This window comes from Brienomyrus brachyistius, chromosome 14 (genome assembly GCF_023856365.1).
Source record: "Brienomyrus brachyistius isolate T26 chromosome 14, BBRACH_0.4, whole genome shotgun sequence".
Lineage (NCBI taxonomy): Eukaryota > Metazoa > Chordata > Actinopteri > Osteoglossiformes > Mormyridae > Brienomyrus > Brienomyrus brachyistius.
In genome coordinates this window covers 19,680,317-19,699,528 of record NC_064546.1, presented here as the reverse complement: position 1 = coordinate 19,699,528, position 19,212 = coordinate 19,680,317, and the positions used below count along the sequence as shown (strand labels likewise).

General features: G+C 39.2%; 1 protein-coding gene across 50 annotated transcripts; it reads left to right on the top strand.

Moving 5' to 3' along the window:
- Positions 1-530: 530 nt before the first annotated feature.
- On the top strand, positions 531-18,578 carry si:ch211-266g18.10 (titin homolog). Of its 50 annotated transcripts, none has more exons than XM_048974670.1 (26): positions 531-717; positions 1,510-1,638; positions 2,999-3,133; positions 3,237-3,422; positions 3,561-3,698; positions 3,979-4,113; positions 4,453-4,629; positions 5,026-5,160; positions 5,374-8,877; positions 9,904-9,963; positions 10,207-11,229; positions 11,343-11,519; positions 12,344-12,490; positions 13,163-13,201; positions 13,410-13,445; positions 14,714-14,767; positions 14,910-14,957; positions 15,090-15,137; positions 15,314-15,361; positions 15,959-16,006; positions 16,181-16,225; positions 16,373-16,408; positions 16,771-16,818; positions 17,073-17,117; positions 17,432-17,470; positions 17,953-18,578. In XM_048974670.1, the coding sequence occupies exons 1-26, from the start codon at positions 546-548 to the stop codon at positions 18,066-18,068; spliced, it is 6,768 nt and encodes a 2,255-aa protein (XP_048830627.1). In that variant the 5' UTR covers positions 531-545; the 3' UTR covers positions 18,069-18,578. The 50 variants fall into 50 exon arrangements, with proteins under 50 accessions (XP_048830627.1, XP_048830628.1, XP_048830620.1 ...); XM_048974671.1 differs by lacking the exon at positions 9,904-9,963 and adding an exon at positions 9,238-9,297; XM_048974663.1 differs by adding an exon at positions 9,238-9,297 and having other exon boundaries at positions 5,374-9,177; positions 9,904-11,229.
- The last annotated feature ends 634 nt before the right edge of the window (positions 18,579-19,212 follow it).

The following is a 19,212-nucleotide window of genomic DNA, read 5'->3' as shown; positions in this document are numbered from 1 at the left end:
TTTACATTCTGATGTATATTTTGGGAGTGGGACATATATATACAACAAAGTGTTAATCGCATGTTTTATTTACAGAATTACAAAGACAATTGAAATGTCACTGAGTAGCAATACTGGGATGTTTGAGGCTTTGTTTATTGTGTATTTCGCATGTAATTTAGAGCTTAATCATTGTACTTTTCTCTGTTTTCTTTCACAGAACCTATAGGTAAGAAATATTAATTTGATTTGTTGGGGTCAGTATTTTCATTGCAAACATTTTCCTGTAAGCGTAAACATATACCATCCTGTTAGTGTAGCACAAGCTAAAATCCTGTGTACCTTTAAGTCAGAGCTAGATAGGAATTTAACAACTCTGAGCTATTAGTTAAGTTCTCTCCAAACGAGCTTGATGGGCTGAATGGCCTCCTCTCGTTTGTAAATTTCTTATGTTCTTATTTATAATTTAATTATATGGAACTCGCCATTTAAAGTATTCTGTCTCCTTTAAAGCCGACACCTGTCAATCTGAGAGTAGCGATCTGCATGGAAGTTCAGTTCATAACATGGACACGTTTGCTTATGCAGAGATATGGTTCAGGAAAACTTTCCAAGCAGAAGAGGAACATCTGGCAAAACCAGAGGCTAGGATACAGAGAGATGAAATAGAAGAGGCAGTGACAGAAAAAGCCAAGCCCACCCCCGAAGAAAAAGTACACAAGCCATCTGAGCACGACGGTAAACAGCAGTGCAGAATATCCGGGCGGATGCTAATGCTGCCGGAGACATGCAGTAAATAAGGGAACTTCCAGTTAAACATGTTATATGTAGAAATATGATAACCCAAACTTACTATATACCAGGAGTTAACATAAAATGAGTAACAGAGGCAGTCTAACTTCTCTGGGAGGCCTAGGCTGGCATGGGTAGGCGGCCATTTCAACAAATTTTTGGCGCCCAAATTGAAAAGAGAGGGAGGTTAAAATGATGGAACGTCAGTAATATGCTGATCAAAGCACTGGGTGGCAACAGTGAAACTTACCGATCAGGGTAGGGGGAGGGAGTTCTGTCGGCAAAAATTTGCTGATGGGGGGCAGGGGGGGGGGTATTGCTCTGCCCATTTCATTATAGATCCTAATATTTTAAAAGAATTAGTAATATAAATGGTGTATAGTGCATATTTTTTCGATGTGTTTTGTTGCTCAAAAAAAAAGTCAAGATCATTGGGAGCCCCTAGAGTGGGTGGCCCAAGGTTGTTTGCCCTTTTCGCATGACCCCCCCCCCCCCAAATTCCACCTCCCATCATTAAAGGAACCTTACAGTCACACCTCATATTTATTCAGTTAAACAGTTTGAGTCACAGTTGTTTTCGCCGACTATTATTAATTATAATCACTTCTAAAGTGTTTCGAACGGTAAGCAGGCGCTGTGGTGGAAGTTTCCTATTTCCACGCCTCATGCTTGCAATTACAGTGACGCTTGTGTGTCCGCATGTATCCTGTAATCTGTATTATCTGGTTTACATTCAAGCTAAAGTGTCAGAGAAGCTGAAGGCCAAGGAAGAAAAACAGAAAGACGGGAAAAAACAAGAAAAGCAGATAGAAGAGAAAAAAGCAGACCGGCCGACACCGGAAGAGCTAAGAGAAACCAAACCTGAGGGTAAAGAGATTAGCAGAAAATGCCATAATGCATGAAGTAAACAGTAATCAGATGTGTTAATAAAGGGAGTTAGCTTCACCTGCAAAACTAGCACTACAGCAACCACAGAAACCAGAAAGTGAATAAGTAAAACTATTTAGTTCTTTCCAGCTACACTATATTGCCAAAAGTATTGGGACACCTGCTTTTACATACACATGAACTATAATGGCATCCCATTCTTAATATGGAGTTGGCCCACCCTTTGCAGCTATAACAGCTTCACTCTTCTGAGAAGGCTGTCCATGAAGTTTAGGAGTGTGTTTATGAGATTTTGACCATTCTTCCAGGAGAGCATTTGTAGGGTCAGGCACTGATGTTGGATGAGAAGGCCTGGCTCACAGTCTCCGTTCTAATTCATCCCAAAGGTGTTCTATTGGGTTGAGGTGAGGGTTCTGTACAGGCCAGTCAAGTTCCTCCACACCAGACTCGCTCATCAATGTCTTTATGGTCCTTGCTTTGTGCACGGGTACACAGTCATGTTGAAACAGGTTGGGAGCATGAAATTGTCCAAAATAGCTTCTAATGCTGAAGCATTAAGAGTTCCTTTCACAGGAACTAAGGGGCCATGCCCAACCCCTGAAAAATACACCCACACCATAATGCCCCCTCCATCAAACTTTACACTTCTCACAATGTAGTCAGGCAAGTACCATTCTCCTGGTAACCGCCAAACCCAGACTCGTCCATCAGATTGCCAGACAGAGAAATGCGATTCATCACTCCAAAGAACATGTCTCCACTGCTCAGTGCTTTACATCACTGCATACGACGCTTTGCATCACACTTGGTGATGTAAGGCTCGGATGCAGCTGCTCGGCCATGGAAACCCATTCCGTGACGTTCTCTACATGCTGTTCTTGAGCTAATCTGAAGGCCACATGAAGCACATGGATCACCTGAATTGAATCATTTGGAGTGGTATCCCAATACTTTTGGCAATATAGTGTATCTTCCACAAAAAGCACAATTTTCATTCTGTTCCATAACTTGAAAATCATACAGATCTGCATTTATTTTTGATTTGGGGCGTGAGTTAATATACTGAGTAAATGTGAGTTAATTTGCTTAGTCATATACAATATATAATAACAGAATTTTGTGGGACAGAAGCATACTTTATGAGACATGATGCTTTGAATCTTAGAAAACACTAGTGGACATTTGTGAACCCTTTAGCATTTTGCTAAATACTTTTAACTTTTTTGGAAAGTTATAAAATTTTGCACGTTTGTGTGAAGTTTGTGTCTGGAAAAACACACTCGTTGCAAAGAAACCACTGTAAACGCTCTGAAAGTTCTCACTCCGTTTGATTCTTTAGAAAAGCTTGTCACAGTAGCGGAGACAAAAAGAGAAAAAATACAGTTAAAACCTGAGAAAAAAGTAGAGATATCAAAGAGGAGAGATATCAAACCCTCTCCTGAAGTGGAGAAGCCAAAAGAGGTCGACGTCAAAGGTAAAAACCTCATCCAAAAAATGTCAACAGCCGAATTACTCACTGCATATACTGCTAAATTATGCTCAGCAATGGCTTGTGATTTTTCTTAATTCCCTTATAGCTATTAAGCCTGACAAAGTAACCGAAAAACCGAAAGAAAAGGAGGAAAAAGACAAAAAAGAACAAAAAATGGAAGGCCCTGTGAAGAAGAGAGTAGAGATACCAAAAAAAGCGGAGATAACTGTGGGAAAAGACAAACCTACAGCTGGAACCAAAGTCGAGAAACCAAGGACGACTGAAAGCAAAGGTAAAAACGACAATGCCAATTAGCAGGACACACTACTTAGGAATAACAGGACAATAAGAAATAAGATGTAACGCCTAATTGAACCTTATCAAAGGCACACAGCTTGCGTTCTCAATGAATGCCCATTTCCGCTGACAGCAGCACCTGAGGAACCACAAAAGGAGAAAAAGCCGGAGAAGAAAGCGGAGGAACTGAAAGGAGTGGAAAAGAAAATAGAGAAAAGCAAAGCTGCTGTCGAACCCACAGTCAAGAAAGAAAAGGAGGGTCAGTCCAAAGGTAAGGAGAGAAAGACGGAAGGCAGGAGGACAAAAGCCCCATTTGTGCGCAGCCCAGGGCTCTCGTTATTTCTAAGATGTGACACTTCCAAAGAGCTTTGTATCCACCCAATGTAGGACACTGTAGGTCATCAAGTTGCAAATACAAAAGTGTATCAGCACTGTAAATCGGTAAATGTAATTTTAATTGTATAGGGAATATACTTAAAATAACCTACAACGGTACTGGTATTCTTGTCCCCCAAACTCCCCCCTCCCCCCACATACAAAATATGTTACAGAACTAGAACAAAAACTCAGCGAGGAGAAACCTGAGGAGAAAACAGAAAGAGAAAAGAAAGACGAAAGAACCGCGAAGAAAGCCGAGCCCCCCGCGGAATCCAAGGCCGATAAACTGGCGGAGACTGTATCTAAAGGTAAACATATCGACGCAAGTTACAGTCAAGATTTATGGAAAAGAGGCTGTGACGTCAGTAAGAAAACTTTAATATGACAATAAACTAGTCAGATTATTGTAGATTAGTAATTTTAAAGCAGGAACATTTAGATTATATTTTGGGCATATTTTTGGATGTCTTAATATACGTATTCATTTACAGTCCTCAAATAGAAAGTGGGTCATTAGATATCTCAACAATAAGTCAGCAATTAAGTATTACCGTTTGATGTTTTGGGACAATAGTATTGTATGGTTTACAATGAATTGACTATAATATGTCGGTGGCTACTAACGTTGTCAGATTCGATTTCCACAGCGCTTAAGCCAAAAATATCAGAGAAGCCAAAAGTAAAGGAAGGGAGAATAAAGGACAAAAAAGAACAAGAAAAGCCTGCAAAAGCAGAAAAGAAAACAGTGAAAGAAGAAAAGGCTGAGGAAGTAAAACCTGCTCCTGAATCCAAAGTGGAGAAGCCAAAAACAACCGACATCAAAAGTAATAAACAAACAAACAAAACATTTGAATGAATGAATGAATGAATGAATGGATGAATTAATTTAGCATAAAACCAACCAAACCACCGAATAATATTTAGCGGAAGACAGAACAAAGCAGATTTTATCAACCCCTAATCCAAAATAGAAATATGTTGAATATAATGAATTTTTAATTGTTCAGGCATCAATGTTCCTAGTGCTAAAGTTGAAAACACAGCATTGGGTTAAAGGAAAAATAAACTGCATTATTATTTAATGTTTTTACATGTAATAATTTTACAATTAATTCACATTTCAGATGGTATACGATGCAATTAATGTTTAATATATTTATCATATGTAATATAGTGACAAGAAAGTAAAGTCGCCATGTTGTCTGTTTTTTTACTGTCAGAAGAACACAAAGAGACAAGAGAAACCAAGAGGCCTTCAAAGCAGAAGGGAAAAGCACAGAGATCAAAGGAAAAAGAAAAAGCCAAGGCAGCTCTGGAAGTCAAATTGGATAAAATGAGAGAGTTGGAACCCAAAGGTAAATGAAACCATTAATTTACAACTACCTCTATCTCAACCCCACCTTAATACAGATGATGATGATGATGATGATGATGATGTTAGACTGCACAGGACTGGCATCCCACCCAGGGAACTGCTGCTTTGTGCCGTAATCTGGCATGGGATTGGAATTTTGATTGTTATAGAAGTTGAGCAGCTTTCAGTTCCCTTTGTCTGTTTGTACTTGTAGAAAAACAGAGGGCAAAGGCTGATAAAGAATCTGAAAAGAAGTCTGTAATACCTGAGAAGGAAGTGGGAAAAGCAAAGGAATTTGAACCAACTATAGAAAAAGTCAAACCTACTGCAGAATCCAAAGTGGAGCCACCAAAGAAAGAAGAACCTGTTACAGAAAAGGTCAAATATACAGAGGGACTTAAAGTGGAGAAACTGAAAATGGAAGGACCAGTTACAGAAAAAGTTAAACCAATAACAGAATTAAAAATGGAGAAACCAAAGAAAGGAGAACCGATAAGAGAAAAAGTTAAACACACTGGAGAATCCAAAGCGGAGAAACAGAAAAAAGAAGAACTAATTACAGAAAAAGTAAAACCCACAGCAGAACCTAAACTGGTGGAACCAAAGAAAGAGGCAGTTTCTGAAACAGCCAAACCCACAGGAGAACCTAAAGGGGAGAAACCCAAGACGGAAGAACTGGTTACAGAAAAAGTGAAATTCAAAGTTGAACCAAAACTGGAGAAACAGAAGCTGAAAGAACCAGTTACAGGAAAATTCAAACCAAGAACTGATGACAAAGCAAGGAAAGAAGAACTGGTTACTGAAAAAGCCAAATCCACTGCGGAACCCAAAGTAGATAAACAGAAAAAGGATGAACTAGATACGGAAAAAGTCAAGCCCACAGCAGAAACCAAACTTGATAGATCAAAGAAGGAAGAACCAGTTATAGAAAAAGTCAAACCTAAAGCAGAACACAAAATGGAGAAACTAAAGAAGGAAGAACTGGTTGTAGAAAAAATCAAACCAAGAACTGAAGTCAGAGTGGAGAAACCAAAGAAAGAACCCGTTTCTGAAAAAGTCGAACCCACATCAGAAATCAAAGTGGAGAAACCAAAGAAGGCAGAGCATGTTACAGAAAAAGTCAAACCTACAGCAGAACCCAAAGTGGAGAAACCAAAGAAGGAAGAACCAGTCAGAGAAAAAGCCAAACCCAAAGCTGAACCAAAACTGGAGAAACCAAAGAAAGAAGAATTAGTTACTGAAAAAGCCAAACCCACTGCAGAACCCAAAGTAAAGAAACCAAAGAAGGCAGAACCTGTTACAGAGAAAGTCAAACCTACAGCAGAACCCAAAGTGGAGAAACCAAAGAAGGAAGAACCAGTCAGAGAAAAAGCCAAACCCAAAGCTGAACCAAAACTGGAGAAACCAAAGAAAGAAGAATTAGTTACTGAAAAAGCCAAACCCACTGCAGAACCCAAAGTAAAGAAACCAAAGAAGGCAGAACCTGTTACAGAGAAAGTCAAACCTACAGCAGAACCCAAAGTGGAGAAACCAAAGAAGGAAGAACCAGTCAGAGAAAAAGCCAAACCCAAAGCTGAACCAAAACTGGAGAAACCAAAGAAAGAAGAATTAGATACTGAAAAAGCCAAACCCACTGCAGAACCCAAAGTAAAGAAACCAAAGAAGGCAGAACCTGTTACAGAGAAAGTCAAACCTACAGCAGAACCCAAAGTGGAGAAACCGAAGAAAGAACTGGTTACTGAAAAAGTCAAACCCACTGCAAAAACCAAATTGGAGAAACCAAAGAAGGAAAAACATGTCACAGAAAAAGTCAAACCCACTGCAGAACCCAAAGTCAAAAAGCCAAAGAAAGAAGAACCTGTTACTAAAAAAGCCAAACCTACAGCAGAACCCAAAGTGGAGAAACCAAAGAGGGAAGAACCCGTTATAGAAAAAGCCAAACCTACAGCAGAACCAAAAGTTGAAATACCAAAGAAGGAAAAACCCGTTACTGAAAAAGCTAAACCTACAGCAGAACCCAAAGTGGAGAAACCAAAGGAAGAACCCGTTTCTGAAAAAGTCAAACCTACAGCAGAACCCAAAGTGGAGAAACCAAAGAAAGAAGTAATAGTTATAGAAAAAGTAAAACCCAAAGCAAAACCCAAAGTGGAGAAACCGAAGAGGGAAGAACCCGTTATAGAAAAAGCCAAACCTACAACAGAACCCAAAGTTGAAATACCAAAGAAGGAAAAACCCGTTACTGAAAAAGCTAAACCTACAGCAGAACCCAAAGTGGAGAAACCAAAGGAAGAACCCGTTTCTGAAAAAGTCAAACCTACAGCAGAACCCAAAGTGGAGAAACCAAAGAAAGAAGTAATAGTTATAGAAAAAGTAAAACCCAAAGCAAAACCCAAAGTGGAGAAACCGAAGAGGGAAGAACCCGTTATAGAAAAAGCCAAACCTACAACAGAACCCAAAGTTGAAATATCAAAGAAGGAAAAACCCGTTACTGAAAAAGCTAAACCTACAGCAGAACCCAAAGTGGAGAAACCAAAGGAAGAACCCGTTATAGAAAAAGTCAAACCGACAGCAGAACCCAAAATGGAGAAACCAAAGAAAGAACCCGTTTCCGACAAAGTCAAACCCACAGCAGAATTCAAAGTGGAGAAACCAAAGAAGGAAGAACCAGTTGGAGATAAAGTCAAACCCAAAGCTGAACCCAAATTGGAGAAACCCAAAAAAGAAGAAGTAGTTATAGAAAAAGTAAAACCCAAAGTAGAGAAACCAAAGAAGGCAGAAATTGTTACAGAAAAAGCCAAATCTATGGCAGAACCAAAAGTGGAGAAACCAAAGAAGGAAGAACCGATCAAAGAAAAAGTCAAACCAACAGCAGAACCCAAAGTAGAGAAACCAAAGAAGGAAGAACCCATTATAGAAAAAGCCATACCTACAGCAGAACCCAAAGTGGAGAAACTAAAGAAAGAAAAACCCGTTATAGAAAAAGCCAAACCTACAGCAGAACCCAAAATAGAGAAACCAAAGAAAGAACCCATTTCTGAAAAAGCCAAACCTACAGCAGAACCCAGAGAGGAGAAATTGAAGAAGGAAGAACCAATTATAGAAAAAGTCAAACCCACTGCAGAACCCAAAGTAGAAAAACCAAAGAAGGAAGAACCAGTTACAGAAAAAGTAAAACCCCAAGAAGAACCCAAAGTGGAGAAACCAAAGAAGGAAGAACCGATCAAAGAAAAAGCCAAACCTATAGCAGAACCCAAATTGGAGAAACCAAAGAAAGAACCAGTTTCTGAAAAAGCCAAACCTACAGCAGAACCCAAAGTGGAGAAACCAAAGAAAGAACCCGTTTCTGAAAAAGTCAAACCGACAGCAGAACCCAAAGTGGAGAAACCAAAGAAAGAACCCGTTTCTGAAAAAGTCAAACCTACAGCAGAACCCAAAGTGGAGAAACCAAAGAAAGAACCCGTTTCTGAAAAAGCCAAACCTACAGCAGAACCCAAAGTGGAGAAACCAAAGAAAGAACCCGTTTCTGAAAAAGTCAAACCGACAGCAGAACCCAAAGTGGAGAAACCAAAGAAAGAACCCGTTTCTGAAAAAGTCAAACCTACAGCAGAACCCAAAGTGGAGAAACCAAAGAAAGAACCCGTTTCTGAAAAAGCCAAACCTACAGCAGAACCCAAAGTGGAGAAACCAAAGAAAGAACCCGTTTCTGAAAAAGCCAAACCTACAGCAGAACCCAAAGTGGAGAAACCAAAGACAGAACCCGTTTCTGAAAAAGTCAAACCTACAGCAGAACCCAAAGTAGAGACACCAAAGAAAGAACCCATTTCTGAAAAAGCCAAACCTACAGCAGAACCCAAAGTGGAGAAACCAAAGAAAGAACCAGTTTCTGAAAAAGCCAAACCTACAGCAGAACCCAAAGTGGAGAAACCAAAGAAAGAACCAGTTTCTGAAAAAGCCAAACCTACAGCAGAACCCAAAGTGGAGAAACCAAAGAAAGAACCCGTTTCTGAAAAAGTCAAACCTACAGCAGAACCCAAAGTGGCGAAACCAAAGAAAGAACCCGTTTCTGAAAAAGCCAAACCTACAGCAGAACCCAAAGTGGAGAAACCAAAGAAAGAACCCGTTTCTGAAAAAGCCAAACCTACAGCAGAACCCAAAGTGGAGACACCAAAGACAGAACCCGTTTCTGAAAAAGTCAAACCTACAGCAGAACCCAAAGAGGAGAAACTGAAGACAGAACCCGTTTCTGAAAAAGTCAAACCTACAGCAGAACCCAAAAAGGAGAAACCGAAGAAAGAACCCGTTTCTGAAAAAGTCAAACCTAGAGCAGAACCCAAAGAGGAGAAACCAAAGAAAGAACCCTTTTCTGAAAAAGCCAAACCTACAGCAGAACCCAAAGTGGAGAAACCAAAGAAAGAAGTAGTAGTGATAGAAAAAGTAAAACCCAAAGCAGAACCCAAAGTGGAGAAACCAAAGAAAGAACCCGTTTCTGAAAAAGTCAAACCTACAGCAGAACCCAAAGTGGAGAAACCAGAGAAAGAACCCGTTTCTGAAAAAGTTAAACCAACAGCAGAACTCAAAGTGGAGAAACCTAAGATGGAAGAACTGGTTATAGAAAAAGGCATTCCGACAGCAGAACTGAAAGTGGAGAAACCAAAGAAAGAACCCGTTTCTGAAAAAGCCAAACCTACAGCAGAACCCAAAGTGGAGAAACCAAAGAAAGAACCCGTTTCTGAAAAAGTCAAACCTACAGCAGAACCCAAAGTGGAGAAACCAAAGAAAGAACCCGTTTCTGAAAAAGCCAAACCTACAGCAGAACCCAAAGTGGAGAAACCAAAGAAAGAACCCGTTTCTGAAAAAGCCAAACCTACAGCAGAACCCAAAGTGGAGAAACCAAAGAAAGAACCCGTTTCTGAAAAAGCCAAACCTACAGCAGAACCCAAAGTGGAGAAACCTAAGATGGAAGAACTGGTTATAGAAAAAGTCATACCGACAGCAGAACCGAAAGTGGAGAAACCAAAGAAAGAACCCGTTTCTGAAAAAGTCAAACCTACAGCAGAACCCAAAGTGGAGAAACCTAAGATGGAAGAACTGGTTATAGAAAAAGTCATACCGACAGCAGAACCGAAAGTGGAGAAACTAAAGAAAGAACCCGTTTCTGAAAAAGCCAAACCTACAGCAGAACCCAAAGTGGAGAAACCAAAGAAAGAACCCGTTTCTGAAAAAGTCAAACCTACAGCAGAACCCAAAGTCGAGAAACCAAAGAAAGAACCCGTTTCTGAAAAAGTCAAACCTACAGCAGAACCCAAAGTGGAGAAACCAAAGAAAGAACCCGTTTCTGAAAAAGTTAAACCAACAGCAGAACCCAAAGTGGAGAAACCTAAGATGGAAGAACTGGTTATAGAAAAAGTCATACCGACAGCAGAACCGAAAGTGGAGAAACCAAAGAAAGAACCCGTTTCTGAAAAAGTCAAACCTACAGCAGAACCCAAAGTCGAGAAACCAAAGAAAGAACCCATTTCTGAAAAAGCCAAACCTACAGCAAAACCCAAAGTGGAGAAAGCAAAGAAAGAACCCATTTCTGAAAAAGCCAAACCTACAGCAGAACCCAAAGTGGAGAAACCTAAGATGGAAGAACTGGTTACAGAAAAAGTCATACCGACAGCAGAACCGAAAGTGGAGAAGGAGGAACCGGTTGTAGAAAAAATCAAACCCACAATAAAACCCAAAGTGGAGAAACAGAAGAAGGAAGAAGCAGTTATAGAAAAACCTAAACCCATTGCAGAACCCAAAGTGGTGAAACTGAAGAAGGAAGAACTGGCTATAGAAAAATCCAAACCCACAATTGAACCCAAAGAGGAAGAACTGAAGAAGGAAGAACTGGTCATAGAAAAAGTCAAGCCCACAGCAGAACCCAAAGTGGAGAAACCAAAGAAAGAACCCATTTCTGAAAAAGTCAAACCAACAGCAGAACCCAAAGTGGAGAAACCTAAGATGGAAGAACTGGTTATAGAAAAATTCATACCGACAGCAGAACCGAAAGTGGAGAAACAAAAAAAGCCTAAATACCAAAGTAAAATGATTAAAAAATGACACAAAATACCTATGTTTGCTTTGTTAGATGTACATTAAGCAAACACCTACAGTATTCTTGCCAATTACTTGTGTTTTTTATTTTTCTTGCAGCAAAGCTTGACAAGGTTTCAGAAAAAGTTTCAGAAGAAAAGACCAAAGTCAAAAAAGAACAAGTCAAGGAAAAGCCTGGAAAACCTCAGACAAAAACAGAGAGAAGAAGGAAGAATGAGGAACAAGCTGGAACAGCCAAACCCAAAATGCAGAAACCACCAATTATTGAAACCAAAGGTAAAAAACACAGCAGAATACACCATTTAGGATAAACAAAAAGGAGATAAGATATGACCTTTTAACTAAAACTAACTTAATCCTGGAACTCTATAAAAGCTTGTTCTACTTTTATATACAATACCAGTCAAAATTGTACTGTATTATCTCATGACCAAGCAGAGAGATGGAGCGCCGTGGCAGACGACCTGCCCCCCACAGTCACTCCAGCCTAAACCATATAGAGCTGCTCTGGGATAAGTTGGATCAAAGAGTAAGAGCAAAGTAGCCAACTCAGCCCAGAACTTGTTAAAACTCATTCAGGATTGTTGGAAAAGCATTCCAGGTGGCTGCATCTGGAAGCTGGTTTAAAGAACAGAAAGAGATTGCAATGTTGTCATCAGTAGAAAAGGGGTTATTTTGAAAATTTTGGAAAATTTTAAGATGTTGAGCATTTCTCTTGGTCGTTACAATATCTGATGTGTATTACCTCATTGCCTCAAGGCCCTTTACTATAAGGTGAATAACACAGCTAAAATAGAGATAAATACATTAAAAGCAGGTGTACCCAGACTTTTGACTGATACTGTATGTACTTGAACTGTTGAATTGTGGCTGCCCATTATTTTCTGATTTAGCTTGCTATCTACAGTAAGTCTGTTAATAGAGAACTGAAAGAATCTCTATAGTCATCATGATGGTTCATGTGGGCCCAGTACACTGGTTTTGCACATCTAACCCTAACTTTATTTAAAATTAATTCTTCCATTTACTTTAATGAGGAAATGGTCCCCTTTCCAAACCTGCTGAAATTTCCTATACCCACGAGTTGTTTGTCTTTGCAGAGAAGCAGAAAATAATGGCTGAGAGAGGAGCTGTAGGGGAGCCTGTGAAACTGGAGAGGAAAGGAAGGAAGGGAGAAGATGCTGGAGAAAAAGTGGGGGTCGCCGCTGAACCCAAAGTGCAGAAGCGCAAAGAGGCCGTAGCTAAAAGTGAGTAAAAGAGGTGCTTAAAAAGCTTTAAGAAACAAGGGACGGTGCATTGTGGTCATCTTCTGGTCCATTCTCAGAAAGAGAAACAATTAACGATGCAAAGGTATTCCGTATCATTACTGGATATCGCCTGAATGAAGTCGAGCGTGTTACTATATTGCAGAAACAGACAGTACTACTGGAAAGTGAATTATATTCAGTAAGACCATTTCAACGCACATGTGATAATGACATCTTTAATACGTACATATTTAGTATTTTCCCTTAAAAGAACATCTTGGAAAAGTACAATTGGCAAGTATTCAAGTTGGGGCAATTTTCAGAGGTCCAGTCGTTCAGCATTTATTTTAAAAATCAAAACCTTTATTGACCTTTGCTTTATTAATTTATTAATTTAGCAAGCTAAACCAGAAAGTAACGGGCAGTCACAATTCAACAGTTCAAGTGCATCTTATTAATAATTAAAATTATTAATAATTATTATTCCACTCCACAACCCTGATCAGAATAAGCAGTTGGAAGAAGGATTGATGGGAGGAGCGTTGCTGTTTTCACTGTGCCATTTGTAAAATGTGTAAATTTGTATCTATGTACGTAGGTATGTGTGTATGCAAGAGTAACACTCAAGAAAATTATTTTGTTTTGCTTCTGTGCACCTACACTGAACACCAGAAGTTCATGGAAAATCTGAGGAGAAGCTTAAACTGAGCGGTAAGCACGACTGTGATCGCAATAAATGAATGATTATTACTCATTAGCTCATACATTACAATTCCAATACATTATGCATTTGATTTATTGGTAGCTACAGTGTAGCTCCATGCTTATAACAATAGAGGCTTTTGAGAATACTTTTAATGGTTGGTGATGCATTTCAGTACATTGTCAAATAACTTTATCTTTGTTTCTTTTTGTTCAGCTCCAGAAACTCCAAAGAAAGTGCACAAGAGGAGGGGTAACACTAAAAGTTTTTAAAATTATTAATAACACTTTACTTGAGAGTGCACAAATAATATAGCATTATGCTATTACTTATTAAATAACCACAAAGTAGGTGTTAGTTACATATTCTCATGGTAATTCATCATTAATGAATAATATTGCTGATTTTATCTCAAAACAGTTACTATATTTGTTACTATATCTATTAATTCTGTGAACCTTTGTGAGCTACTGAAGGAATTACCGATTGAACAAGTAATGAATAACCCAAGTTAAGTACCGATCTCATATTTGTTCATCATTAATGAATCGAGATGCCACTTTCATCCCAAGCAGTTAATATATTTGTTGCTATATCTGATAATTCTGCACACCTTGGTGAACTACTGAAGGAAGAAGTAATGAATAACGCAAGAGAAATAAGGATCTCATGTCTGTTTATCATTAATGAATTGTGATGAATGAATGAATGAATGAATGGTACATTCATTCACCCCAAAGCACTTTTCAGAACCAATGGGGAGCCACTTCATCCACCACCACTGTGTACCACCCACCCGGATGATGTGACGGCAGCCATTCTGCACCCTTACACTCACCACACAGTAGCTAAGGTGGAGAAGGGGCAGGGGGGAATTCAACAATTTGATATAGGGGTTGATTGGGAGGCCAGATTTGAAAGGACCATAGTGGGCAATTTAGCCAGAACATTAGGGAACCCAGGATGACTTGAGAGAGTCAGGGACTCAGTTTCATGAAAGATGACGCTCTTTTTAAAGCACGGTGGCCCCATCACTGTGACATCAAGACCCACACAAACCACAGGATTGCTCAACCCTTTTGACCACACCAACACCTCTTCCAGCAGCAACCCAGCTTTCCCAGTTAGTCTCCCATCCAAGTACTAGCCCACTTCAAACCTGTTTAGCTACACATAGATTATCTAGTCTGAAACACAGGAGCTACACGATTTGTACTTCAATAGTAACTCAGTTATTACTATGTATTTGTGCCCCATCAAGTAAAGTGTTACCAAATGATTATTTTTTTAAAGGTTTCTAATATATTAAAAGTAGTACTATTGTAGTTAAGGCTTTACATGATATTTCATTTCACTTTCACAAATTATTGCAAGCCTAATTCCAGCAAAGAAATAGGTGTCTTTGTTATGATCCCAAGTCCAGCGCTGTGAATTATACATCAACATTATGATTCACTAATAACCCGGACAGGAGTATTGAAAGGAACGTGCTGGAATTAACGCTTTGCTGTATGTGACAGGACCTACATGTGATCCTCTGCCACGCTACTGTCCGGGACCCCCGCGTTGGTATGGTAAGGTTCAGCTACTGTACTTGAGTTAGTATGATGGGACCATTTAATGAATTTTTGTTTTGTACTATTCTCAGGTTTTATGTTTTTCGGGAAACTGTGCTAACCACTATACTGTGCTAAATACTACGCAATTGTATTCCAGACCATCCAATCATCACGAACAGATCCGCAATACAGACTTCGAAAAAAGGTGTGTGACTTTTCTAACTGATTTGCTTAATCATTCACATGCATTTTGTCTCTGCAGTAGAGAAATTTTTTGGTCAGGTTATGTATGTCAGTCTTGAGGATTAAAGTGGTGCAAAACATTTTATTTTTTTAGAGTCAAACGTCACGCTGACAGCCAAACAGCCAACTTCTCCAAAACGAGGTACTCAAATTCATTATCTCTTTTTCTTTTTTATTTAAATAAAATTTTTTATTGAATCATTAAGATTATCGGCCACCACAATCCTGGATAGATTTGCTGTTTTCTTTGAATAATTAGTTTTGATTGATTGATTGATTGATTGATTGACAGGATTAAATTCATATTGTGTTTTTCAGAAGCTGAAGTTTCTAAAAAGAAAACTGTGGAGGTCAAACCAAAAAAAGGTATGAACATAAACAGCAATATGGGGTAAAGGAACAGTAACTGACATACAGTAATATTTGACAGTAATTTTGCAAATATCTTGTGGGTGGAGGGCAGTATGGTGGTGTGGTGGGGGGGTGGAGTATCAGAAATGCTCATATGAATTGGAGTTGCCAGCTTCACACCCTCTGGGTCGACATGCCTTGCCGAGTGCCCATAGGCTCTGGACTCCTGTGACCCTGAATGAAAGATGGATGGATGGATGTTGGGGTTGGCATGATGGCTCAGTGGTCACATCCTCACACCTCCAGGACTGGGGATTTAAGTTCCATCTGTGTCATTTGGGTTTCCTCCTCAATGACACCATTAGGACACCTGGCATCACTAAAATGCCCATAGTGCATGGTTGTGTATTTGCCCTGTGCTGGACTGGCTTCCCATCTGGTATGTGACCCAACCCAATGACCATGTTGATGTTGAAGCTCCTGAAGACACAGGCCAGGCTAATACAGAAATGTATGTAATATTTGGTAGTCATGAGACATTAAACAGCAAGCATTAAAGTACTCCCGTTGTTCTGTGGGTAACTAAATTCCTGTGTGTCTGTCATGTTTCAGAGCCAGTACGTACTAAAGACAAGATTAAGCAGGTTTCTGAAAAGAAAGGTATGGATTATTTTACCTTTTTTTTTTTTTTTTGAAGTCATCAGTAATTTGGCATATTCTATCATTTTTAATGAAGGCATTTTAAATTACTTATTATTGTAGTAATGTAGTTCATGGTAATAAATTGATTATTGTAGTAAATATGTAAACATTGTAGTAAATGCTTTTGTTCAGAGCCTGTCGTTCCGAAAAAGGCCAGAAAAGATAAGTTGGAGAAAGGTAGAAGTGTTGCTTTAATATAACTTCTGCATTTCTTTTGCTTTTGTTCACTCTGATAAATAAAGGCAACTGCATGTCTCTGGCATTTTGGTATATTTAACAACAATATTGCTTTTAAGTGATGCTGATGTTTCATTCTTTTTCCAGAGAGTAAGGTTCCCCAGGTGAAACCTCCCCGAAAAGGTACTTTTCTTTTCTTTGCGTTTTCAAATTCTGAAAAATATTCCCTTGTGTCTGAGATATGAGGGTCTAGACGATGTGATTACGCCAATATTTTCATTTAAAAACAGTTAACTGTTGACTCCTATATTATTAATGTGTTTTTGGGGGGAGGGTAGTATATTAATTCTCTTCATAATTTGCATTTTAGTAATTTCAGTGTTTTCTAAACAAAGAAGTTGTGCGTTACACGTTTCAGCAAGTAATTTCTGTTGTACTTTGGCTTTTATCTCCCTGAATTATACTCATTTTGCAGAAGCATTGGGCATGAATTGGTCTATTATATAGTTACATTGAAAGAAATGTACTTTTTAAAATTGTTTCAGAACCTAAAGACCTTAAAGTGAAGGCCAAACCAGCCCGTGCAAAGAAAGGTATTGATTGAGCCAAGTAAAATAGTGATAAAAACGTGATAAAATAATATTACGTTTTTTTTTTTTGCTTATATGACATAATGATGACATCAGACTTCTCATTAGCTGTGCCGTTTTAAGGCCCATATTCCACATGTGAACCACTTCTACACATTCTGAGCATCATTTGTTTTTTTTTTACAAATCTTTGAAAATCTGTTGAACACTGCAGCAGCGTCAGAGGTTTCAGTCATTCCGCTTTTGTGACTTCACAGATAAGCCTGTTGAGAAGAAACGTATCAAGATGGAGAAAGTGGAAGGTAGGTTCCCTCTAGGTAATGAGGCATCAGTCAATATCAAGCTGAGCGAATGGGTAAAACTGCAGTGGTAGGCCAGCCATTTGGGTTGGATGACATTTTTTGTTGAGCAACAAACAACAATAATTTATTGAATTTCATGCTAATTGTGGGGCCCGTCAAGCCTATTCTGGCACTCTGGAAAACCATAATATTTTTAATATGAACATAGGCAGGTATATAAATATACTGTAAAGGACAAATATGTCAAAATATGTCACCTGATGTTAAGATGTGCGGCTTGAGCTGACATCTCTGCTCAATCCCTGTTTTTGCAGAAGAGCCGGAACCCGTTGCAGATGACGTGACGGAAAGTTGTAAGTTCAGTCTCATCCAAAACTCGAGAGAAATGGGATAAAACAAATTACTTAGACTTATGTCATTTAATCTGTTCTTTTTGAACTACTCTTTTAAGCGAACAAAATGATCTCGTTCACTACACTGATTTATTCAGTTCGGTCAGTTCGTTCATGACGTTCATCACCCCCATTCTGTTCAGTTCGTTTAATAAGTAAGACATCATTGGGTTCGTAGAACAGCCCCATCGCTACAATGATGGACCCATCTCTGAAACTGTCAGTATGCCAATATCAATAAAAATCAACCCCCCCCCCCAGAAAAATATTCAAGGGGAATTGTCTCAAGTAGATGAACCAGTGAACGAACGTAAACACATCTTAGCCGAAATAATAAATTCACTGCAAATAATTACAATCTCAATCTCTAAAAGAAAGGCATAGATGTATATATGTAGGTGTGTTCATATATATAAACCTTTTAATTCTGTAAAACTCTGCAGGGGATATCCACTTCTTCCAGTGTGTCTTTGTGGATGAAGAGAACGGCCAATACCCACTTTTCCCCTTCATGCCTTGGCAGAACATACAATTCAGGCTGCCTCTGTCAAACTACTGAGGCAGCCTGGACCCAGAGCAGTGGGGCAGCTTTACCTGACAGCAGCTGTGCTTTTCACCTTCCCTGCCGCGGCCGCTACTACGGTTCAGCTGGGCCTCTGGTACTTTTCAACAGGTCTTTACCAGTAAGCGAAGACTGCCTGGAATGGAGAGAACGGCGTTTATTTGACCTGTTATGGTGCAGTGTTCCTTTGCTACCATACAGGTACAGCAGCGTGAACCCAGATCCTTTCCAGGAAACTTTACCTGTTGCAGATTTTGGTGAAAATCATTCCCAGAATCCTCAGTGCATAACTATGAACTCAAAATGTTCCATGCTGAATAATTGTTTACATTTCTAATGGTTGACAGTTTAACAGCGCTGAATACATGTAAAATTAGTAGATACTAGGGAACGATTAAATACCCTTTCCTACTTGGTAGGTTACATGCAGAGTACTTTTGAATCTATTTGCATAAACCTTCTAAAGTGCTGTCAAAAGATGTAATAAAAGCATGTTTTTAAAGTTTACATTTTATTCAGTGACTAAGAAAGCTGCCTTACGTAAACCTTAGAAATGTATTGACGTGGCCTTAGGAAGCCACCACTTCTGTATATATACTGACTTATCTGTCAACCTACTTTTGACGTTTTTGACTTGATCGTAACGCAGGGCACAGAAATTTGTAAATAGCCCTTCTGCACCGTCCTTGAGTGGGAGGGGCCTGGAGTGCTCATTTCGTACGTTCGCATGTGTCACTATTCAGCGAATGAGGATGTTCGGTGGATGGTACAGTGTCTCGTGATTGGACCTGCCAAGATACTGTGTATCGTCTTCAAGCTTGTGCTGTGCCGGCCACACTGTCATGTAACGGTAATCGTGGGAGGCTGGTTCAGTATTCATTTACACTGATGTGACCAACTGGCATATTTTGACCATCACTAGAGTTACTTGTAACGTCTGACTTGTAATGTCAGAAAGGTGGTATGTAATATGCATTATTTATGCGTATTATTGCTTATAAAGAATTCAGAGAACTTCTAGATTTTTAAGAAATGTGATGTGTTTTACGTTAATGTCATTTTCCGTTGGGCTCATTATTTGAGTCAATGGTGGCATTTTGGTGCTGGAAGTACTCTTCCTGAACGAGTGAAAACATTTTAC